Raw genomic sequence first — 23,853 nt, forward strand, 5'->3', positions numbered from 1 at the left:
GAAGGAGAAGGAAGCGTGCGTGCGTGCATGCGTGTGCGCGCGATGACATCACGCGCCGACGCTCTCCCAGAGCCAGAGGGCGGGAGGATGGGAAAGGAGCGGCAGGGGGCACCAATCAAGAAGAGGAAAGGGGAAGAGCCTTGCGTGCGCGATGACATCACCGCGCAGGTGCACTCCCAACCGTTTCCCCCTCCCTCCAGACAGGGGGTGTGGGGAGCGGCCAGTTCGACCAATCGGAAATGAGGAAGGCCCGCTCTGGGGAGTCATTGGTGGGAACAGGGAAGAAGCTGGGGGGAGGGGCTTGAGGAGCAGGTGGGCTGGTACGGTATCCCAGGAGGGACAGCTTCTGTAAAAGAGGCAGCGCTTATAAAGGGGGCAGCTGGGTTCTATTCTGGGAGGGAGCGTAGAATGAGGTCGGGAGTCTGGACTCTGTCTGAGCTCGCGCAGACTGTTGGGTGTAGTGGTTAGAGCAGCCCGGCAGGGGGCGCTCCCTGCGGGCGCCTGGTTTACCTCCCACCACCTGGGAGCGGGAGCGGGCCCGGGCGCGGCGGGAGCGGAGCACGTGCCCGGGCAGCAGCCTGGGGACCTCCCCTGCAGCAGCTAGCCTGGTTCCTCTTGCCTGGCTGAGCTGGAGCTGCCCCTGGAGTGAGTGAACTGGGGCTGGATATACATGCACCCTGCTCTGCCCAGTGCTGGAATGCAGCTGCCTCTAGGTGGGGTGCACTGGGGCCAGGGGTTGGGCCCAGTGCACCCAGAACTTGCCTGGCACCGAGATGCAGCTGTCTCTGGAATGGGGCATAGTGAGGGCAGCATATATGTGGGTCCACTTCTTGCCTAGTCCTGAGATGCAGCTGCTTCTGGGGTGTGTTGTGTTGCGGGGGGCTGTGCCCAGTGCAGAAATGCAGCTGCCTCTGGTTCAGTGCATTAGGGGAGGGGCTGTGTACAGAGACCTGGGCACTGAGATGCCTCTGTTATGGGACTATCTACCCTCGATGCCTGAACTTTTTTTTTTTTTTTTTTTTTTTTTTTAAGGAAAAACTTTTTGTGTCCCAAGTCCAATCAGCCAAATCAATTCCAAATCTGTGAATCATTCAAGAACCATATATGGCTGTACTATTGTGGTGGGAGAAACCTCCCTAAGGTTCGTTGTCTAGCTGTAATTTGATTGACAGACAACGCAGGTAAAGAAAGACAGCTGTTTATTTGCTCGAGCAAAGACCATAAAGCCAGCAAAAGGCAAAATGGCCCCCCTCAAGGGTGAGGTGATCTTTTATACTTATTATAACAAGGCAAGACTTCATGGTTAACAAAAAAAGCAATACTTGGGCGGTGCTTTTTAAATCTTTGTAACAGCATATTTTTATTAAGCTGAACTAGCACTTTTTTAAAAGCTAAAAGTTAAGTAACAGTAACATTATAATATGTTAGCAAAACCTTACACAGTAGTAGATACTTTTTAAGGACACAACCAGTGCACCCAGAACAATGGTTTCTCTGTCTTATCTTACTTTTTGCTGTAGCTGATTTTTCAGCACACAGACACAGAGATACTTGCTGCTTTTAACTCAGAAAATGCTTAATACAGTTAAAATGATTACTTGACACAAGCAAAGGCTTAGCTATCAATCTGCCTTGTGGTCAGCTGTATTGCTAGGCCACAGGTCATGCCTTGTATTCAGCTGTAAAGCTAATACTTCTTAATAATCTAAATTATTGTAAACCTAACAGTATGCTTATCAGAAAACTATTTTATTTCAGGGTAATAACAAACCTGCGCACTACACTATTAGCAAACATCCTGTACCCCCACCTCAGGTTCAGATGTTTCCAAATCATTTGGTAGGTGTCCTACCTGCAGGCCCAAGCCCAGAGGCTTGGAGGTTTGGATACCCCCAGGTTTTGCTTGCCCTCAGCCATATGGCTGCAAAAGCAAGCTAAGGAGGAGTCTCCCCATACAGTAAAGCGGGTGTAAAGCCTAGATCTTCCCACTGGAAACAAACCTGGGGAGGATAACTATACACTACCTCTACCTGGGTACTAACCCATGCCAGTGGTTATCTCCTGTTGCTGGGAAAACCACCATGGTGACTGAACTGGGGGAAGATGCATTGCACCCATCTCAGCAGATTTGTTGGAGCATCTCCCATAAGATTGAACATTGCTTGCCACTGGTGTGGCCTAAAGCCACAGTCATGCAGCCACTGGAACATGGCAAGGCCCCTTCCCCTTCCCCTTCCCCTTCCCCACCCTGTAAACCAGCCAGTCTTGTGCTTTGGGGCTGGATGGGGCCAGTCTCCCCACATCCACCCTGGAAAGGACTGAATGCACCACAGCAACTCCATTTAAAAGAACATTTCTCTTTTATTTCTCCATCTGGTTGAGGAAGTGCTCGTTAGTGGCCAAGGCTCTAATTAGGACTGCGGGCAGGCAGGTGGGGGCATCTCCTGGGCTCACATTAATCTCCTCCCTCCTCTCCCTGCTCTACAGCCCAGGGGAGCTGTTGCATTGCAGGCAACAGCTGCCTGGCTGCGGGGCTTGGGGTCCCAGTTAATAGGCTAGGGCCACAGGCCTGGCCCGGCCCGGCCCCCAGCCTGTCTTGCTCAGCTCCCTCCCAGCCCTGTGCTCTGTCTTGTCACCTCCTTGTCTCTGCTTTGAGCCCTTCTTCAGGTTTTCTTTCCCGTTCACTCTTTTTCACGCTTGCGAATTCTCTTTCACTTGTTCATTTCTCCTCATTCATGTTCTCCCCCACTTAGCTCCTCTCTCATTCACTCATTTCCCCATTCTTTTGCTCTCATTCATTTCTGGTTCTTCCACATTCTTCCTTTTGCTCAATTTTTACATTCATCCCTTTTTTTCTTGTGTTGCCTTAGGCTTTTATTCTTGTCATTTTTTCAGTCTTTTCCCCATTCATTCCATCATTCATTCTTTCATCTTCTCATTATTTCCCTATCGCTTTCTTCAGCCACTCCATCCGTTTCATTCATTCATTCATTCCCTCTTCCCCTCATCCATTCTGTTATTCCACACTTGCTCTCCTCCAGTTATCCCTCTCCTATGTAGTCATGTTTATCCCTCTAATCTTTCTTTCTTTGTTCCTCTGAACACGCTCTTACTCCTTCTCCCCTGTGCAGTTTCTCTCACTGACTTCATCAGGGATATTTAATTTGTCTTTCTCTTCCACACTCATCCATTCATTCACCCACCCACCCACCCTTTCAGCCTCTCCCATTCACCCTTTCTTTCCTTCCATCCCTTCATTAGCTGCCCCCTCCCCCAATTCCCCCCCAAAGGTGCTTGGCCAGCTGAACGGACAGACAGACATGGCAATGGGGGAGGGGCAGTCCCAGGCTCTCCTTGTCCTCCCCCCCCATGGCCCCCAGTGGGTCAGTTTGGGGTCTGTCAGGCCCAGCAGAGCTGGCAGGGCAGAAGCTAGTCCATGTGTTAGTCGGGGTGGGGAGGGGTGGGATCCAGGGGTCAGGATCTAGGTCAGGAATTCGGTTCGGTACTGTATGTCCGGTTCTTCATGGGCAGCACCAGCGTAGGATGCCCGCATGCTCGGTGAGTACTGGGGAGAGAAAAATATGGGCATTAAATTGATGGGACAATTCTAACCTTGCCCCCTAAACCCAGGGAGAGGGAACAGGTCAGAGGGGGATGATCCTGACCACTTCACCCTGGGGGCATGACGGCGACAGGGACTTACCGAGGGGGGCGGGGAGCGCCGGTCAATGAGGGGCATGTTCTCATATCGACGACTGCCACTGAACAAAGCGCTTTGACTCCTGCAAATGACAGCGAGACAGGGGCTAGGGCATGCATAAACTTCTCCCTTGCCCTCAATACCCCACAGGGTGCCCTCAGATTCCCCTCCCAAGGAGATCCCCATCTCCTGGGTCCTTTTGCCACCTGGGCTTTGTCCAGTGGAGGTGGGAGGTGGGTGAATTAATAGGCGTTATTATACAGACACCAGTAATAAATTCCCAGGACTGATGGTGGTCATTTGGGGAAAAGATGGTAGTCTTTCCCACCCACTGCCCATGCCCATAAAGCACCAGCTGTTGGAGTCATGGAATTCTGGGTGGTGACAAAGCTGCTGGCTGAGAGAGGCTCACAGCTCACGGTGACATGCAAGGGTCTCTGCAGGCTTTGTAACACCATGGTGATGATTTTATGGGTTTAAGGTTTATTGAAGCAAATCTTCACAGTGATTGTTTTTACCCCTATATTGAGCTTTTTGTAGCACTGGGGGTGTGTGTGTGTGTGTATTGGGGATGGATGAAGGGGTGTGCATACGTGTATGTGTGTTGAGGATAGATGGTGTGTGTGTGGTCGGGGGTGCTAGGGATGGATGATGCAAGTGTACGCATGGATGGATTGTGCGTGTGTGTTCATGTGGCCATGTATACATGGACCCACCACTTGTCTGGTGCTGAGATGCAGCTGCCTTTGGGGTGGGGTGCGTTGGGGGCCGTGTGTGTGAGTGAGAGTGTGCGAGTGAGTTTACCCCTGCTGGAGGGGACAGGCCCTGTTCTGTAGATGTGTTTTTACCACAGCTCTCCACTTCGGAGTCGATCTTGTGGCTTTTTGGCTTCTCAGCAAACTTGGGCTTATTTCTTTCAAGTCTGTCATGTGGTTTCTGCACCATGCCTGTGGTGAGCTTCTGAGCTGGTTTCCCTGTCCTGAGGCTGGGCTGAAAGCACTTGGTCCTGGGGGGTGGGGAGGGGCAGGGGGAGTTGGGGGTGGATCTTTAGGATTGCCATTTGGAGAGATGCATGACTAGCTGGCAGGGGGCAACATACAAATGGGGATGGGATCAGGGAGGGGAGAGGGCACAAAGCTGCCATGGGGTGAGGTGGGAAGAGTTGCTTCTGGGGAAACCTGGCTTTCCTTTGACAGCAGCTGAGATTGCTCCTTTGCTGCCAGAGACAGGACTTCAGGCTGGATGGACCTATTGCTGCGACTGGAAGTGCCAGCTGGGATGCCTGGCCAGAGGGGCCCATTGCCATGATACAGGACAGCAGCCAGGATGCTGGGATAGAGGGGTACATAGATCTGGACAGGGGCAGTATCTGGAATGCCAGGCTAGACTGGCACATTGCTCTGACCCAGGGCAGGAAGGAGGACTGAATGGGTGGATGGACATGCATGCATTTTGCAGGGGGGCTGGACAGACAGGTGGACCCAGAGAGGCCCTCCCCAGGGTCTTGCCTTTTGCTGGCCTCTTACCCTGGCCTCAGCTTGGGCTGTGCAAGCTCCTTGGCCCATGGCTCACGCTAGCAAACAACGGGGAGCAGGACAGGGGCATGGAAGGGAGCTCCAGCGTGGCCAGTGGCTACTCACATGTACTGTGAGACGGGGGCGTTGGATATGGGCGGGGCGGTGCGGCACCCGCTGGGGCTATGGTAGCGGGGCAGGGGCGGCGGTCTACGTGCCTGGGGGCTGAAGGGGTCGTCATCCTCCATGTCATCGTAGTCCGAGTCCCTGTGGCACCAGGGCAGTGAGAGCAGAAGAGAGAGATGATGGTTGGCAGGAGGCAGCCACACAGGTCTGCTGTCCCCTCAGCTCTGGCCTGGACCCTCTGACACCTAGACCCCCACACTGCATACCAGGCCTGGGCCCCTGCCTCTCTCTGGACTCTGACCCCCAGATACTCCCCACAAACTTGGCTGGGACTCCCTGATGCCTAGACATGCCCCCACCTCCACACCAGGCCTAGGCTCCCACCTGGTCCCCAGATGATGTCCCTGCCTCTCCCTGGCCCCCAGACACTTCACCTAAGCCTAATCTGGACCCTCTGACTCCCAGACTCCTGTCCCCTGGAGCAGACACTGGCCCCCCAGGTGATGTCCCTGCTTGCCTACCCAAGCTGCAGGCATCCACTCACCGGCTCTGGAAGCGTGCCCAGGCCCGGGGCAAGCTGCAGACAGCTGTGGTGAAGGCCAATGCTGAGAGCAGGGAGAAGAGCAGCAGGAAGAGCAGCCCTTCCAGGCCATCCTGGCACAGTCCCTTCAGCACGTCTACGTAGTCCTATGGGGAGACAGCCATGTCAGTAGAGAGCAGGCACAGGGGAGACGGGGTGGCCAGTGCCCAGGCCAGGGGCGTAGAAGGGGCTGGAGGGAGCAGCCAGTGCTCAGGTGGTGTGGACTGGGCTGAAGATCCTGGTAGGAGGACGGGGACTGCTGTGACCAGTGGGGTTTGAGGGTCCCAGGAAGGGAGAGGAGGGGATGGCAATAGCTTGGGGTGGGGAGGGCTCCCCTGGGAGAACAGGGAACCTCAAGGGGACAGGGAAGGAGGTGGCCTCACCTTGTGCAGCCCCCTGCAGTTGAGGAGGGCGACCAGGTGGTGGAAGTTGCCCTCTGTGGTGTTCAGCGTCCCCCGGAGCGAGAGCAGGGTCCTCTGGAACAGAGAGGTGGAGGCGGTCATCAGCACTGGGGGGAACCCAGGCATCTGGGCTCCCTGCCTCCCATGCCCTATCCCAGCAGAACCTGCTCCCTGCTCACACTGACCTCAGGTCCAGGGAATTGTGGGACAGCCTCTCTCTCCAGGCCGTGGAGCTGGGAGTGGATGTTGGACAGCGCCCGCTGAGACAGGGTCAACCTCTGTGGAATGGTGGGGGGGGGAGTTGTCAGAGCAGAACGGCATTGTGGGTAACAGAGAGGATTGTGGGTAAAAGGCTGAAGGGGAGTGAAGTGGCTGCACAGTAACATTTGTCTCCCTCTAGTTAGTGGAGGCCTGAGGAGCAGTGTGAGATGCCATGCATCCACAGATCCTGTCCTGGCTCCTGGTTATCTTTGTGGGGGAAGGACTAGAGCAGCTTGGCCATGGGTTCCAATCCTGTTCCTGGCATATTTGCCCACCAGGCAAATAGCGGCAGCACCAGCTTGACTGTGTGGAGGGCAAGTTCAGCTAGAGAGAGTGGATTAAAACGATTCCCCCTCCCCCACATCTCTGCCAGTGCCTCTTGCTCCTGAACTGCAGCCCTGTCCTGGGCACCTTGCCCTCCCCTGGAACAAGTTGAAGGGGGAAGTAGGGACAGCTGGAGTCCGTGATCTATTCCAACCTCCCTGAGATGCTTTCTGGGTCCCCTCCCACTCACTGGGTAGAGGCCCAGACAGTTTGATTCACAGATGAATCAGTGGGTACTTACTTGCTGGAAGGGATTGGGGACATCCTGGCTGCAGATGAGGTAATACTGCAGGATTTCTGCCATGGGAGGCGGAAAAAGAGGTTAATAATTGGCCCATCAACCACAGTATCTCCCTGAGATCAGCCCCAGAGGCCCATCCAGCCTAGCACACCCCACCCATCCTTCCCCAGATCAGCCACACGGCCCCACACAGGATTCCTACCTGGGTTGAGTTCAGTATGGGCCTGGGTTGAGTTTATGACGTAGCCATCAGGATCGGAACAGAAGTCGCTGAGTCCCTGCAGGCAGGGATGGAGCAGAAATTCATGCGAGTCTTTGGTGTGACGGGTGAAGGGACACATTAAAGACTAGGCTGAGTATAGAGAGGGGCCAGGGCTGGGCTGGCAGGGGGCCAAGAGTCATAGAATCACAGAGTGGGCTGGAAGGGACCCTAGAGAGCAACTCCAATCCCCTGCCTGAAGCAGGATCAGCTCTGTCCTAACCATCCTGTACAAACCCATTGTCTGACCTCTTAGCAATACAACAGTCAACCCAGCCAAGACATAATGAGAATGAGGGCCACTGGGAATAACAGTGTCATCCCTGGAGGGAGCAGATAAGGAAGAGTTAATTTTGGTAGCAGGGAGACAGACAGGCCCCCCATTATTAGCTCTCCCCAGTTTGTTCCTTCCCTGCTAATTAAAGGTGACAGGAACAAACCCAGATTCCAGCCTGGAAGGGAACCATTAAATTATCTTGCCTGAGAGAGCATGGAGTGTGTGGAGGGGGACAGACACTCCCAGGCCTGCTGGTGCCCCTCGCTCCTGACCCACAGCCCCTCCAGCCCTACCAGTGCCTCTCACTCTTGATCCACAGCCCCTTGCATGTCCCCAAGTGCCCCAACTCCTGACCCACAGCTGCTGCAGCCTGGCTGAGCAGAGGGGGCTGAGACCCTCTGACCCACTCCCCATGCTGCTACTCACCACGGCTGCTGCCGTCTCCAGCCCCATGGATCCCCAGCTCAGGAGGAGAACCAGGAAACTCATCACAGTCATTCTGAGGGAAGAGAAGAGATGCTGGGGTCAGCCCTTATGAAAGGCCTGACCACCCCCCACACACCCCAGGGGTGGGAGGTCCCACCCCATGCTAAGCATCAGATCTCACTCTTTATCTCAGAGCTGGGATAGAGCCCAGGAGTCCTGGTGCACCCCTGCTCACCCAGCTCTGATAGTTGTCTATCATTGACTGTCCTAACCAAGTGGCCCTTGGAGGTGTGATGTGGTCCTTTTTCAGGGGAGATGAAACTCAGCACCCAGCAGCATGTGGGCCGCCACACCCACCGCTCTGGGATCTGGGAACGAAGGTTCTGCCCCTTCCCCGCAGAGTCAGTTGTTCCCCTCCACAAAGCAGCTCCACCCCCGCAACAAGATGTCCCTGCTCTGGCCCTGCACCCACGCACACGATCACCAGCCACTTGATCTGCTTGGCCAGGCCCAGCAGGGTGAAGAGGCAGATGCCCAGGTCCAGAAGCAGCAGCAGGATATATGCCAGCCATCTGGGCAGGGGACAGAGACAGAAAGAGAAAAAGACACAGGGTGAGCTGGGGACCCCCACTGTCAGCCACCTTGAGGGGCAGAGAGACATGGGGGAGCTGAGCCCTCCTTATGACCATGACAGTCCCCCATGCCACCCCCTGGCCCTGTCCCACATCTTCCTTCCCACTGTCTCCCCTCTGTACCTCTCCCTCCTCCAGCTGCCTGCCTTCTCTTCTCCCAGCCCATCAGTCCTTTCACACCCTAGCTGCCTACTGCCTTGTCCCTGCTGACCTGTACTCTTCCAGGAAGGTGAGGTACTCGGCCAGCTGGCTGGGGTTGCTCCCTGCATCCCCCCAGAAGGGGAGACCCCCCAGGGTGTGGGCCACGGCCTCAGCCTGGCGTCGTGTGTTCCTCACCACGGCCAGGAGCTCAGTGCGCGGAGCCAGCATCTCCTCCAGCCGTGTTAGGTCCCCCCGCACAGCCGCTGACAACAGCCCCACTGTCTGCCAGACCTGGTGGGGTGGAGGTGAAAGATGCATGCCACTGACATGCATGAGCACTACTGTGTGTCAGCAGCTTGCCTCCCACAGGTGGGTGAGCTGCGCTGCAGGTCACTGATGTGCCTGTCACATGCAGGTGGGTTGGGGTACATGCCACAGCATGCAACCCATACATATGTGCACCCCCACTAATATATCTTCCATACATGCATTTGTAGTGCCTCCTCCTTCTGCCCTGTGCTCCTTTGGCAGCATGTGGGGACAGGCATGGCTGGGACGGGATGGGTGGCTCCCTGCATGATGCCAGAGGCTGGGTAGGGAGTGGACTGTCCCTGGGCTGCAGGACATGGGGTGGGGGGTGCACAGGGGTTTGGGGCTGTGGGAGTCCATGGGGCCCCCAAGGAGTGGAGTAGAGACTCTGGGGGGCTGTGAGAGGCCACGGAGGAGTGTGGGATCCATAGGGGGGTTGGCGGGTGCTGTGGGGACCCATAAGGTCTGCAGGGAGCTGTGAAAAGCTCACTAAGCCATCAGTCTCCCTGGGGGCAGCTCTCTGCTGGCAGTGGGGTGCCAGGGCACTATGAGGGCCGTCGGGCACCATGAGCATGCTTGTGGGGTCATGACAGCCATGGGATGCTGGGGGCCACACTGGATATCAATGGTGGGTAGACAGTGGCTAGCAATGAGAGGAGTTCCCCTGGGTGATGGAGGGACGGTGGGAACATGAGGGCAGCAGAGGTAAAATAAGACACTGTGAGGCACTGCAGAGGTGCAGTGGGGCACTGAGGTCACATGGTGTGTGGCTGGCATGGTGGGGCTCCCCCCCATGACATGGGGGGCTGTGGGGTGTGGCAGGGTCTCACCAGCGTGTCGATGGCACGTAGTGTGTGGTTCGCGTTGAGCAGTGCGTACGTGGCCTGGTTCGCCCCATCGTTGGCTTCGCTGTTCCCATAGAAGCCGATCCCGATCCCTGCACTTTGTGGGCAGGGGCAAGAAGGGGACATGAGCCTCTCAAGGGGGGAAGAGACCTGGGCCCTCAACCTCAGCTCCACCTCATCCCACCATGGGTCACATAAAGTTCTACCCTCCGACCCAGGGCATTCACTCCAGCCCCCTCCCAAAGCCTCCACTCTTGAGGGGGCATAGAGAGGGAACCCCATCCCAGTTCTGAGGGATCCAGTCTGGGGTGCGTGTTAGTGCAGGATATTTTGGGGGTGGGAATTGTTACTGGGGGCAGGAACAAAAGTAGGCAAGAGAAGGCAGAGAGAGGGATTGAATGGAGATGAACAAAGGACCCCATAAGCTCCTTACCACAGCTGGACAGGGACAGGGAGATATGCCAGGGGGAGGGGGGAGTACAGTGGGTGACCCTAAGCCTAGCATCCCACCCCTTCCCTGTTCTGTAGGTCAGGCCCCTGGGACCATCTAGCCCAGTGTCTCAGCCCCTCCTTGCCACCCCGGATGTGCTGGTGGGTGTTGCTGGAACAGCTCCCCCACCTACAGGAAGCAGCTGGCTCCTGATAGCCAGGCCTGCCGCCCACCAAATTACCTCTCTGCACAGCAATTAAGGCACCTCCTGGGTGGTTAATTACAGCCCTGCTGCAGATAGGGAGAGACATGCGCAGAGCATGGCAGGATTAACTCCTGCCGTCCCAGAGGCAGCAGCCTTCGTGTGGACCCTCCAGCCGTCTGCCCATCTGTCCATCTTCACATGGACCCACCATCTATCTCCACACAGCTACTGCATCCACCTACCCCTTTCCATGTGCTCCCCTCCATTATCCATCCATCCATCTGCCCCTCCCCACGGCTCCCTCCCTCCATCCATCACTCCCTTCCTCCCTGCATAGACTCCTTCATCCACCTCTTCCATCCATGCTCATGTGTCACATCCACCCATCCCTCCACCTCCAGGCTCCATCCCATCCTGCTCTCCGGGAAGTGCTGGGACCCCCCACCTGACTGTTTGCATCTGAAGCCCCTTCCTCACCCAAGCCCATTCCTATGGCAACCTCCTCCTTCCCAAGGAAGGCAGCCACATTGTCATGCTAATGAGGCCCCTTCTTTTCAGGGGAGGCCATTCGTTCCCAGAGTCGGGGGAGAGAGGAGCACAGAGGGAGGGTGGTGAGATGCAATTAACAGCCCCTTTCCTCGGAGCCAGTTGCCGGTGGAGTCCTCCTCCCTCCCTGTTCCTCCATTCTCCCCCCAGAGCTGAGATGCAACCCAGGCGTCCTGGCTCCCAGCCTCCCTTGTTCTAACCCAGTTCCACTCCCCTCTCAGAGTTGCAGCTAACCAGCATCCCAACACTGGGAGGGACCAGTGTCTTTTAGCGGAGGCTGCTTCTGTATGGGGCGTAATACCGTGGTACCCAACCCATTCCATGTAGCAACCATGAAGCCGACAGGTAACTGCAGGCCCTCCGATGCGCTCGGCTGCCCATCCCAGGGGAGGTAGGGGCCTAAATACTGCCCCTGAGGGCTCAGAAACCTCTATACCATAGGGGCAGCAAACTCAGCAGTGAGAGCCTGCTGGCAAGGAGAAGAATTGCATGGGTCCGTTCCCCACAGATTAAGGGACATCTCAGCAGCTAGCAGCCAGGAAAAGCTGAATAGCTTTATAATAACCTAGGAGTGACCCTGTGATGACTTGGGAGCCAAAGCAGCCCCTGCCATGATGCTCTTGTGTGGTGAGACTAGGGGCGGTGTGGGGGGGAGCAGGCTGTCCAGTGTGTGCAGGTGGGGTGGGAGCTGTCATTCCTCTGGTCTCCTAGCGAGAGGGAATGTCACTGTGAGGCAGCCGTGCAGCAGGGACAGCGGCACAGAGAGCTCATTGTTCGCTCCCTGAATGCCCTGCAGTCTGGCACTCAAAGGGGCTCTTCTTCAGCTCCCGGGTTCTCAGAGGGGCTGGGAATGACCTGGAGTGACCTTGGCAGAGTGGGGTGGGATGGGGAGGGGAGGGGATGGGTGGGTGGGTGACCCATCTGGCTGGGAAGGAGGAAGATGGTGGGGGGGGGAAGGAAGTTGATGGCTTCAACCTGCACACTGCAGTCCTATGTGAGACACGGCAGAGCAAAGGGAGTGGGGTTTAGTGGTTAGAATCAAGGCTAGGAGCTAGGACTCCTGGGCTCTATCCCAGCTTTTGCATAGAATCATAGAGAAGTCTGGCTGAAAGGGATCTTCAGAGGTCATTGAGTTCAACCCCCTGCCTGAGGCAGGACCCTGACCCTTCCTATGCAAACCACCTATACAAATCCATTGTCCAGCCACTTAGCAAAGCTACCATCACCCCTCACACAACCGAACACATCACACCCCATCCTGCCACAGGGACCATGGTAGGCAGCATCCTGCTGCTGTAAAAAGTTGTTAATATATGCTCAAGAGATCCCAGGTAGAGGCCATGCCCCTGCCCCAGAGGAAATGTAGTGTAGTGGGTTAATGCAAGAGCTCGGGGAACCAGGACTCCTGCTCTATCCCTGTTTTGGGAAGGCAATTGGGTTTAGTGGGTCAGAGTGAAGGAGGCTGGGAAACAGGACTCCTGGGTTTTGAGAGGGGAACAGAGTTTGTATCCATGAACTTGGCCTTCTGCCATGACAGTGTTTGGGAATGGCTTCCTTCCCCTCCCTGTGTAGCAGCAAAGCTGGGGCAGGGGAGGCTGAAGAGCAGTGTTGGAGGGGGGCTGGGATTGGGGAGGTGGAGCTGGAATAACAGACAAAGGAGCTGGAGAAACCATGGCTGGGCCCAGGAGAGGAGAGAAAAGCAACAGAGTTTCCTATTCTACCAAGGGGAACAAGGGGCTCTTTGTGGTCACAGGCCTGTGGTGGGGGGAGGGAAATGTGGGGGAGGGGGGGCACAAACACCCTGTGCCAGATAAAGGGGAGACAATTGGGACTTTGATGCAGCTAAGGGGGCTGGTGCTGCGGTGGGGGCAATGGGAGGGGACAAGCGAAATGGAGGAGGAGGGGGTGGGGAAGGAGGGACGGACCTCCCATTGAGCCTGAGAACAAGAAGAGTGGGAAGGGCCTACAGGATGTCAACCCCAGGCCTTGATCCAGCCCTGGGCTGGGGGCACTGGCTGGGGCAGGGGATGGGAAGGAGAAAAGGCCCTCTCCCTCCAGAGGGTGCCAGATTGGATCCAGCCCTAGGTTCATGTGGGTGGTTCCCCCCACCCCTGCCCTGTTCCCTACCAGCAGACGATGACAGCTGCTACACAGCTCCAGGTGACACAGCAAACCCTCTGCGCCTTGGGCTCATCCTCCTCCTCTGGGTCGCAGCAGCAAAACCGGATCAGGTAGATGCAGATGAGGACCAGGCTGACGGCCAGGCAGAGCCCAGCGGTGCTAGCCAGGAACAGAAGGGCCTGTGGGACAGATGAACAGGCAGGCATCAAAAGATGGACAGATGCCCCAGTCCCCCCGCCTGCCTCTGGCTGTGCCCTATCTACCCAGTGCCTCTGCATGTCCCCGCCTATTGGATCCTCTCCTTCCATCCACACAGCTCCCCTGCCAGCCTGCTCCAGGATTCCTGGGGTCTGTGGACAGGGCTGGGGTCTCAAGGGCTGAGTAGGGAAGCCTGGGCTCTATCCTGTTCTTCTGGGCAGATGAAGGGTCATGGCTGGATACCCTGTGCTGAGGCTGCCTCCTGAGCCCAGGGAGTGTGGATCAGGGCTGTAGTGGGGGCACCCCACTTTGGGGTGCTTCCTGCTCCTTCTCTCTCCTTGTCTCTGCAGCAAATAGACAAGGAGATTAGAGGCAATCCCACAATTTGCTCCAGGCTCAGACAGTTAAACCTCCCTCCTGCACTGGCTGCCCCAGGCACGCATCTGCAGCAGCTGTCAGAGCGTGGGAGCAGGGGGAGGACTGGGGTGGGCGACTTGATTAGTCACAGTTTGTGGCTGTGCTGGGCCAGGTGGGCTGTCTGGCAGGTGGAAAATTTCACCACAAGGTCCCCCTTCAGCCACATACACCCCCCCATCCATTCAACACCCCCATACCTCCATCCATCCCTTCATCTTCACACACACCCTTCCATTCATCCATCTCCTTATCCCAACCCCCATCGATCCAGCCCTCTAATTCCCCACACATCCTTCCTTCCATTCATTCCCCCACTCCCTAGACCCCTCCCATTGCTCCTGCTCTCCCTTCCTGTATGCCACCATCCATCCAACCCCCGCACCTTATTCATGCATCCTTTCTTTGCCCCCATATTCACCCCCCACTTTTACCCTTCCATCTTTCCATCCATCTGTTTAGCCCAAGACACCCCTCTGACCATCTTTATAAATACACCTCTATCTATTCTAGCTACCCTGACAGCTAGATGGACAAATGGAAAGACAGACAGACAGATAAAGGGCTGTGTACAGATGCATACAGACAAATAGACAGATAAGAGCAATGACTGAGAACAGAGAGAGAGAGGGATGTATGTATATATGAAGAGATGGAGGGGTGTGTATGGAGATGGGCTAGTGCAGGGGTGTGTGCAGGAGCAGGGCGTAGGGTGCCAGGGTGTGGCTGCATGTGCCATCTCTACTATTTGTTCATCCAGCCATCCATCTACCCGGCACCCCAAGCAAACCAGACAGTGTGGCTGGGCTGGTGCTGGAGGCTGAGGCTGACCTACATTGCTGCCCATCAAATGCTCTGCTCAATTGTCCTCACTGCAAAGGGAGTTGCTAGAAAGCCTGGCTTCCACCCTGGCCCTGTCCCACTCCAGACCTGGCCCCCAGCCCTTGCCTGGGTGTGGCAGACTGCTGCAGGTCCTCAAATGATTGTGGCCACCCCAGACTACCCTGACACCTGCTATGAAGAGCAGTCAGGGAGTCCCAGAGGTGAGGGCTCCACTATACAGCCCCCAAAACACAGCCCCTCACCATACACCCCTCCCCCCCCACACCCACATAGAGTTATTAAGAACCTCTACAGCTCTACAGGACAACCACACTGTCACATACAGTCCTTCACACCATGCATGGCTACGGCATGTAGCTACAGACAGACAGACACTCTATCTCTCTTCCACACCGCCCCCCCCCCGCAAATCCAATCTGGCACCATGCACACCCCACACCCCCATTCACCCTGATACAACCCTCCTACAACCCAGCTCTGCCATGGCGCTCCCTCTGTCCCACAGTGCCCTCCTAAGTATGGATAGGGCCTCGGGCTCCCTGGGAGCTTTGTTGCGGGTTGGGGCCAAAGGAAAGGGCAGGGAAGAGGTGATGTGGGGGACTGGCAACACCATCTAGTACACCCAGGACACTTGATAGGGAAGTCCTAATGGGTTCCAGGGAACTGGGGCCAGAGCAGAGTCAGTACCCCCTGGAAGGGATGGGCCCCCGCCCCAGCCCCAATTTGTCAAGAGTTACCTCTCCACACATGAGAATTATTCCAAGGGTCTAATTAGGAAGGAAGCCACAATTAACGATAGGGGAATGAGTTGAATTAAAGCCCTTCTGGGGAGAAGTTATGCTTGGTCCAGTTGCCTTGCCCCACTCCAGCTGTTCCGAGGACTCTGCCAGGCCCCTGCGACCTGGCATCATTGATCTGTTTAGTGCATGCCCTTGATTGTGACAGTAGCTAACCCCTCCATCCCCCAAGCTCTGGCTATGTCCATCAATTTGCCTTTCTCGTTTGGTGGCCTCTTTATGCAACAAGTTTATCAGGGCTCAGACCAGCCCATCTCATGTACTGCCCATCAACGGGGGAAGCGGGGCTTGGCACTGTCAGGGACACCCCCCATGCCCAGCATGTACTGACAGGGCCTGGATGATCCCATGTCTACAGCGCAGAGCAGGGCCCCGATGTTTTGGTGCCAGCAGCTGGCACCTACCCCAGTGTCTGGAGCCTGCACATGGGGTCCAACTCCCCCATGCCTAGCACCTGCACACTGGAAGTGGAGGCCTGCAGGTAGGGTCAGACTTCCCAAACCACAATTGGGACATTCTGGGGTCTGAATGCTTGGGAAATCTCTTCTTGAGGTGCCTCTCCCAGGTACTCAGGGCAGCAGGTGACATTGTTTCTGGGGAATGGGGTGGAGGTTAACTGAATCCTGAACAGGAACTCCACCCACCAGGGGCTGGTAAAGACAGAAGGGAATGTAAATTAAAATGAGAGAGAGGGAAAGAAGGGAGGATGTGATAGGGACAGACAGAGGGAGGCAGGATGGATGGATGGATGCATAGATGGAGTGGGTGGGATATGAAAAGAGGCTGAAGGATGAGCATGGGTGGACGTAGAGGGGCAAGCATGGGGATGGATGAGGAGGAGATAGGTATAAAGGGGTGAACATGGGAAGGATAGAGAGTTGAACAGGGGCCTCAAACCAGCCCTAAGCAGGACATGAGTCCACGTCACAAACTGCCTATAATCAGGACCTAGGAGCCTGTGCCCTGCACCTACTGTCCAGATCTGCCTTGGCCCACTTGTAGGTGGGGCCTGGATATCCCTAGCTTTAATTCAAAAGGATTTAATTTACAATGAGAGCAGAAAAGAGAGAGGAGTGGGGCTGGATGAATAGCTAGGGAGGGAGATGGAGACAGGTAGGGGGAGTGTGTGGGGGTGGGAAGGTGAAGGGAAGGGGCTGTTTAAGGGAAAGAAGGATGGATAGACAGATTTAAGAAAGCAAGCTAGCAGCCTTCTGTTTTGTCATCCCACTCAGACTCCTGAGATGTGTTAATCCCCAGTGAATTTGCTTTTATTTATTTATTTATTTATTTTTGGAAAAACCACTTTCCATATTCGCATGTGTTAATCCTTCATCCCTGGAGGCTGAGCTGGGACAGTGGGGGAGGGAATGGAGTTTTCTGGAAGCTGTCCACAAAAGATGGATGTAAATCAGAAATGCTCCTCTGGAGCCAAAGGGGCCAAGTCCCCAGTGGGTGTATATTGGCTGTGGCTCCAGCCAAAGAACTGATACAAAGTTCTTTTAATGCCAGGGTCAGTGACTGAGGGCCCATAGGTAGGATCTGCCCCCCCACCCAACAAATTTTATTTGGCCTGTGATGCCTGGATATCAGTGGCATTTTAACAGTAGGGCAACCTGGGGGTTTTTGCAGTGTTCAGCAGTGGTCAGGTCATGCATGTTGCCAGCAGTTTGGTGCTGGGGAGAAAAGGTGGTGGTGGTGCTTTGCTCCCAAGACATTTAGAAACCAAAACCAAAATGGAGGAGAGATCTCCATTGCTCAAGAGTCTGCATACGGGCATTGGTCATCTCTGTAACCAGGTAGAGTTACTCATGGAATGTAGATGTGATCGGCCAGAGTGCTCATTACTTCATGCTGTCTGACCTTCGGTGTAACATGAGCCATAAGATCTCACCCTGTTTCCTCTGGATGGAGGCCAAGAACTTATGTTTAACTAAACAGAAGTTCGATGAATTCAGGGTTAGACAAACATGTCTCGGATGGCTGCCCCTGCCCTGAGCCAGGGGCTGACCTAAACGACCTCCTGAGGTCCCTTCCAGCTCTATTTTTTAGGATTATCAGGTATTTTCCACAATGAAAAGGCAACCAGTCTTAATCTGATAGCATCTAGGCTATGGCGAAACCAGCACTTCTCTGGGGTGATTGTTCTAATGGTTTATTGCCTGTAAATTTTTTTAATTTCCATCTTTGAGCCCTTGCTCTGCCTTTTCCCTGCTGGAGCACTTTAATATTCAATATTTTCTCTCCACAACTCCCTAGTCATACCACCTCTTGGTCTTGATAAGTCTTTTTTTTTTTTAAATCCATACCTTCGGTCACTATAGCTTTCTCCCAGCTGCCCCAGGCATGGTGAAGTATGATTTTTCATCAATATTACATTGGCAGAAGCCTCAAAAAACAGGCACAGTTTCAGTGGCAAATTCATACTTCCCTGGTGGGTAGATGAGTACACAACTCTAGTCTAGCAGTATCTGTATTTATGGGGGCTTCACCAGTGTTTCTCTCCCAATAGAGCCCTCCTTGTGTAGATCCAGCATTAGTTACTTCACTTTGTGTGTGGACAGAGATGCTGACAGCAAGGTCTTTTAGAGCAGTAGATGAGGCAATATATCCTGGAGGGATGAGTAGCAAATTTCCAGCTTGGTGGCAACTGGTATATGACCTTCTTGTTGTCCTTTATGCGATGCAATATTGAAGAAAAGATAGTTTTGAGAATTTATTTCTGCAAGGAGTTATGAGGGGTAAGAAGATGAGCCAACTGTAACTCCGGAGCTGCAGTATAAGCCTTGCTGCCTTGGACTACTTGACAATAAATCAACCAACTGCAGGTATACAGAGAGGCCTCATCTGCAGGCAATTTTCATAGGAAAAACTATTGGACCCTTCAGTTCTGACGTGCTGGCTGTCACAGACTATTAAGATTCACTCAGATGCCTTCTCCTGAGCCCAGACAGGGTGGAATTTTGTTCTAACTGGGATGTCATTTTTTTTTAACCATTTATAATTATTTCAACCCAAACCCACTGTGTTCTCCTGGCACAAAGGCTCCATATGCCAGTTTAAGCAAGTGTGGTAGTAGAGTGGGGAAGGGGTCTTGCTACATCTTCAGTGGCATGTGTGCTAGCCCTGCTGTTGGGCTCGTGCCAAAGGCTGCCCCCAATTGACCCAGCTGTAAATGGGCATCTAGTCATTGGGGCTGGGAAGTCAAAGGTGGTTGAGTGTGTGGCTGGTCTCATCATCATTCCCTTATGTGTTGTTGGCTACAGAAAGTGGTGGGCCTTAACCACATCAGCTTGTGAGGACCTATGATATCAGTTTAATGCATTCCCTTCTTGTATAGTAGTAGCTATACCAGTATAAGCAACGTTATACCCTTACTCACATACTATTTTATACCCATAAAAATACAATAAAGCCTCATAAAAGACACCACGCTTAGCACAACCCCCTCTGCTTTTAAAAATCCCAAAGGCAGGAGCAGATTTTTTTTTTCATTCTTATGATGCAGCAAATTGACTAATGCTATTATAGGGAACACCTTCTTTTCATGAATTCTCCTTCTGGTTCCATCGGGGTCCATTATAATGAGGATGGACTGAAAATTCATGATGGGAGATAAAGGCAGTGAAGACAATTCTATTTTATGGACAAGGCCTAAAATGCGTTTTTTAAGGAACATCAAACCTGCTCTATGGTTTAGGTTGAAAGGTAATTCAGTCAGGCTAACCTGGTAGGAGAATATACCCTTTTCACCCACCAAGCTAGGCCTCTGAGCAATGACAAATCCATCTCAGATCGCTCACTTGAGTCAGTGATGACCTTCCCCATTAAAAAATGTGCCTCTTCTTTCCTGCTGAGACTGATCTTGCTTCAGGTTCTTGTGTGCTGGATTAAGGAACTTTCTCCTATCGGAAATCTTGTTTGCACGCAAAAATTTGCAGATGCTTTCAGATGCTTTAGAAGATGGGAGCAGATGGAAGACAAATTGTCTCCCATCCCCAGGTTCCTAATGGAGATTGGGGTATGCCCTGTAGCAGGAGGGTATAATATTTCTCTCTCCATATTTTATCACCATTAATGTTAACTCTGAATATTCTGGGTATCTGCCTGATCCTTTGATTTCTCTCTGTGACTTGCTTTTTGCCTCAGTGCCATCCAGTGGCGGTGAGTCTCAAAGGTTAACCATCCATCTGGAATTTGTTCCATTTGCTCAGCTGGTCAGGCAGGGATGTTCCTGGAGTTTGGGAGTTGATGAGGCATCATCTGTCCCACCCTCTGTGCTGTGGAACTAATTTTATGGTATAGCAATGCTAGAACCAGTCAGTGAGATATGAAAGCTAGAAAGCGCCTGTTGTCTGTGTGAGACACAGATCAGTCCAGATGATAAAGATTAGAGCTGGGGGAACAATGGAGTTTCAGTTCAGTGGATGAACTGAAAAAAAAAAAACCCAGAAAAAAAATCAGTTTAGGTCAAGCCCAAGTGGAAATGTTGGGGTATTTTAGCAAAACAGAAAAATCAAAAAAAGTTTGTATCTGGTTGACCTGAAACATTGTATTCAACCATTTCATTTTTTAGTTATTTAATGTCTTTAAATATTATTTATTTAAATCTAGGTCAGTTTGGAAATGAAAATTCAAAATGTGTAATTTAGAAATGATCAACTATTCTGACATTTTAAAAATTCTCTCATCCTTCCACTTGTTTTTTTCTCCTCTATTTCATTCCCTTGGAAATTATACTTTTCAGGGAAAGTCCATTACTGGCTGAATTTTTTTTTCCCCAGCTCCAGACTCAATGGTCACTTTCCTCCTCCAGATCTGCATTTTAGCTTCCATTTTATTGTGTGTCCCAGGTGGAATGAAAATATCTTTACCCTCAAATATTTCCATGACTCTTTTTCACAAGTGCAGATGACACATCCGGGGGCCATAGGATTTCAGTTGTGGTTCCAACAGTTCCACAGGGAAAGCAGACTTTGTCTCCTCTTCTCCAGGAACTTTTTGGGGCCTCCCACTGGGATCTTGGTGTGAAATCTCCCATTTCAGCCCAGTTCTGCAGCAGGTCAGATTAGGTGACCTGGATGGTCCCATCTGGCTTTAAAACCCTTAGATCTAGGACTTGTTGCAAGTGGGATCTCACCTTAATACCAAAGACTGAAAAATTGTGACGCTCAGAATGTGGGCCAAGTTTTCCTTCTAGGACCCAGAGAGGGATGAAGGGGGACTTTCCCGTTTGGGTATAAATGTGTAGGTAGTAAGATTCCCTCAATAGCTTCCAGATGGACGGCAGGGATGGGACCCAGGGGCAGCGGGGCTGACAGACACCAGGTAGTCCTGAAGTGGGGTAAGAGTTTAAAAAGCTTCTTAGCTGATGTTTGAAATTATGGGCTGAGATGTTTTGTTTGAAAAGGGAGTGGAAACATCAATAGAGAGAAGGGGGATACGAAGGGTGGCTGGTTGGCATATAGGTAGATGGGTGAGTATGAGGGCGGATGGATGGATATATAGGTAGACAGATGGTTATGGGAGCAGGGTGGATGGGTGTGTATGGGGGAGGATAGAGAGAGAGAGGCATGTGTGTGGAGATGAGTGGGTGGTTGGATGGATAAGTGTGTGCATCTGGGTCAGAAAGACAGATCTAGGGCAGCCAGGCAGGTCCCATACTGACCAGGACACACTTCCCTTGGAGAGGCAGTATTTGCATCCCCCCCCGGGGTGGTGTCTCACCCCTCAAGGTTTGAAGCAGGCTACAACTACCTCCATCCTCTCAGCTCGATATCAAATATCAGTGGAATGAGAACACACACACATACACGAACGCGCGCGCGCGCGACTTCCGTGGCCTCCGCTGCTGGGCAGAACTCCCTTCCCCAGTTCACCCCATCGCCCCAGCTCTCCATCCCAACCCCTCCAAGCCTCCATCTGCCTGCTGTCTCACACCCCTTCATCTTTCTCTCTCTGTTCAGCAGTCTTCTCCCATTTGCCTCCTGTCCATCTCCACCCCCCTGCTTTTTATCTACATCCTCTCCTTTCCCCCATCTCCTTCCTCATTTCTGTTTCTCCATCACTCCTTCCATCTGTCCATCTTTTTCTTTCCTTTCATGCTGTCTGTCCAGCTCTTACTCTTCTCCTCTCCGACATTCCATCCTTTTTCCCCATCCCTCTTTGCCTCTCGCCATCACTCCTTCCCTTCCTTTCTCCTATCCATATCTTGCTATCCAGCCCTTTCACTCTGCCTGCCCATCTCTCCTCAGCTCTTCTTTTCTCCCTCTATCTCTTTCTCTCTCTCTCCATCACTTGTTTCCTTTCCTTCTCTGCATGTCCATCTCTTTGCCCCCAGCAGTCTCCCTGCCTCTATTCCTCCACCTGCTTGCGTTCACTCACCTGCTGGTAGTCCCAGTCCTGCGGGGCGAAGTCGTTTCTCACCACCTCGAACTGGAAATTGGTGCGTGGTGCCTGGTGGAGCAGGTAGACCCACCACGATGCCTGGTAGCCCTGGGGGGTCCCCATAGCTACAGCTGCCTTCTGTCTGGGGTGGTCGCCCTCTTCACTGCTGCCCTGGGCACTGGATCACCGGACGCCGGGTCGCCTGGGTTCCCCTGGCTCACCAGCTGGGGTCGGCCATGGTGATGGGGTTATGGGAGGGTGTGGGAGGGGGGGACAGGACTGGGGAAAGGTGTTTGGGGTGAGGGAATGAGATGGACAGAGATGGAGGGTGAATGTGTGAGACCAGGAGCAGCGGTGACATGGGGTTTCTTATGAGGCAGGGAGATTGGATGGGGGGTCGGGGCTATAGGGTGTGGGGGGGGGAAGTTGGGAAGGGCAGCGCCATCTGGTGCTGGCATGCTGTAATTTCTCAGGCAGTCATGATACTACACTTGATTTTAGAGCCAGGGGGTGATTTTAATTTAACCCTTTGCTCCCCAGCGCAGGGAGGGTGGGGCGCCATCTGGTGGCAGCATCATGTCATTCCCAGCTGTCAATCAATGCAGTACCTGGGGTGGGACACCCCCTCCCTTTCTCCACCCACACAGCCTTTCATTTAACCCTTCAGTGTCCAGGCTGATGGTGGAGGGGCCTGCAGAGCCACCTGCTGGACACATTATCTAAAGGCCCAGTTCTCAAATCATACAATCTGGAGATGAGAAGGCTAAGGCGGGATTTGATCACAGGCTTCAAAAACCTGAAGGGAAATTACAGTGGGGATAGAGATGGGCTTTTCTCTGCAGCCATAGGGGACAGGACTAGGAGCAACAGCCTTTTCTCTGCTGCTGTAGCAGACCAGACAAGGAGCAACGGCCTTGAGCTGCAGCAGGGGGGATTCAGGTTGAAGATGAGGAGGAACTTTCTGACCCTGAGGGTGGTCAAGCATTGGGACAGGCTGCCTGGAGAAGCTGGGATCTCCATCCTTGGAAGTTTTCAAGAGCAGGTTGGACAGACACTGGGCTGGGATGGTCTAGTCACGATGGCTCTGCCTTGAGGGAGGGCCCATGGGTCTGATCTGGAACAAGGACTGGTATGATACAAGGCTAGATGGGCCCATGGGTCTCATCACCTGTGGCAGGGGTGGGTATGGGGATGATGGGCTGGCTGGGAGTATGAAGGTTTCCTATGGGGGTGGGTTGGGACATTCCAGGTTTCGGGCCTGGGTCAGTTTGGGCCCAGGCACAGGGGAAGATCCGGAGCCTTGGGGAAAAGCCTTTGGAGGAATCTCTCTCTGACCCTTCTTTTTGCCCCAGCACTGACAGTCTTTGGCACAGCCATGGTGGCATGGCAGTGCTGGAGTCTCTGTCTCACCACCATTTTTCTCCTACTGCAGAGTTGTACCCCAAAACCTGGCACTTCTATGACACCCAGCTAGGACGTGGCCCTGGGAGTAGATGTGATCATCCAGTGTCAGAGTTGGTACCGAAACATGAAGCTCCCTCTCTACACAGTGGGAAATTCAGCCCCAATGCAAAGCAAGGACCCTGCTGTGCAAGTGGCTGAGTTTCACATCAAGGAAGTGACACAAGGAGATGTGGGGAGCTACCATTGCCAGTATCACAGCAAATCAGTACCAGAAATCTGGTGGTATCACAGCGACTCCATGGAGCTAGTGGTGAGAGGTGAGGGGCCCAGCGGAGCATTCTCACTCACAGCTGCACCCACCTGCCAGGGGTCTCCATGTGGCGGGCCAGGCTTTGCCCTGAGCTCTGGGATCCAGCAAAGGGGCTGCTGTCTGGACAGACCATAGGCAGGAGCTGCTGTAGCTTGGGGGCAGGGG

At 53.6% G+C, this 23,853-nt stretch overlaps 1 protein-coding gene across 1 annotated transcript; it reads right to left on the bottom strand.

The window, feature by feature from the left end:
• Positions 1 to 3,302: 3,302 nt before the first annotated feature.
• Positions 3,303 to 22,352, bottom strand: TTYH1 (tweety family member 1). The gene is made up of 14 exons (XM_006014956.3): positions 21,972 to 22,352; positions 13,345 to 13,517; positions 10,022 to 10,133; positions 8,953 to 9,173; positions 8,586 to 8,681; positions 8,110 to 8,182; positions 7,350 to 7,425; positions 7,148 to 7,203; positions 6,507 to 6,599; positions 6,304 to 6,396; positions 5,885 to 6,027; positions 5,433 to 5,481; positions 3,704 to 3,782; positions 3,303 to 3,565 (listed from the first exon to the last, which is right to left on the bottom strand). Exons 1-13 carry the CDS (start codon positions 22,095 to 22,097, stop codon positions 3,744 to 3,746), a joined length of 1,350 nt encoding a protein of 449 aa, XP_006015018.1. The 5' UTR covers positions 22,098 to 22,352; the 3' UTR covers positions 3,303 to 3,565; positions 3,704 to 3,743.
• Between the last annotated feature and the right edge of the window lie 1,501 nt (positions 22,353 to 23,853).

Source organism: Alligator sinensis, unplaced genomic scaffold, assembly GCF_000455745.1.
Source record: "Alligator sinensis unplaced genomic scaffold, ASM45574v1 scaffold647_2, whole genome shotgun sequence".
NCBI classification, from domain to species: Eukaryota; Metazoa; Chordata; order Crocodylia; family Alligatoridae; genus Alligator; species Alligator sinensis.

What these genes read in the sequence shown, in the direction of transcription:
- TTYH1 (XM_006014956.3), bottom strand. Translation starts at nt 22,097, where the DNA reads ATGGGGACCCCCCAGGGCTACCAGGCATCGTGGTGGGTCTACCTGCTC. An exon ending in GCAGCTGTCATCGTCTGCTG is followed by an intron (nt 10,134 to 13,344) that starts GTAGGGAACAGG and finishes CTGCCCACAAAG; the next exon opens with TGCAGGGATCGGGATCGGCT. An exon ending in TCCCCAATCCCTTCCAGCAA is followed by an intron (nt 6,600 to 7,147) that starts GTAAGTACCCAC and finishes ACCATTCCACAG; the next exon opens with AGGTTGACCCTGTCTCAGCG.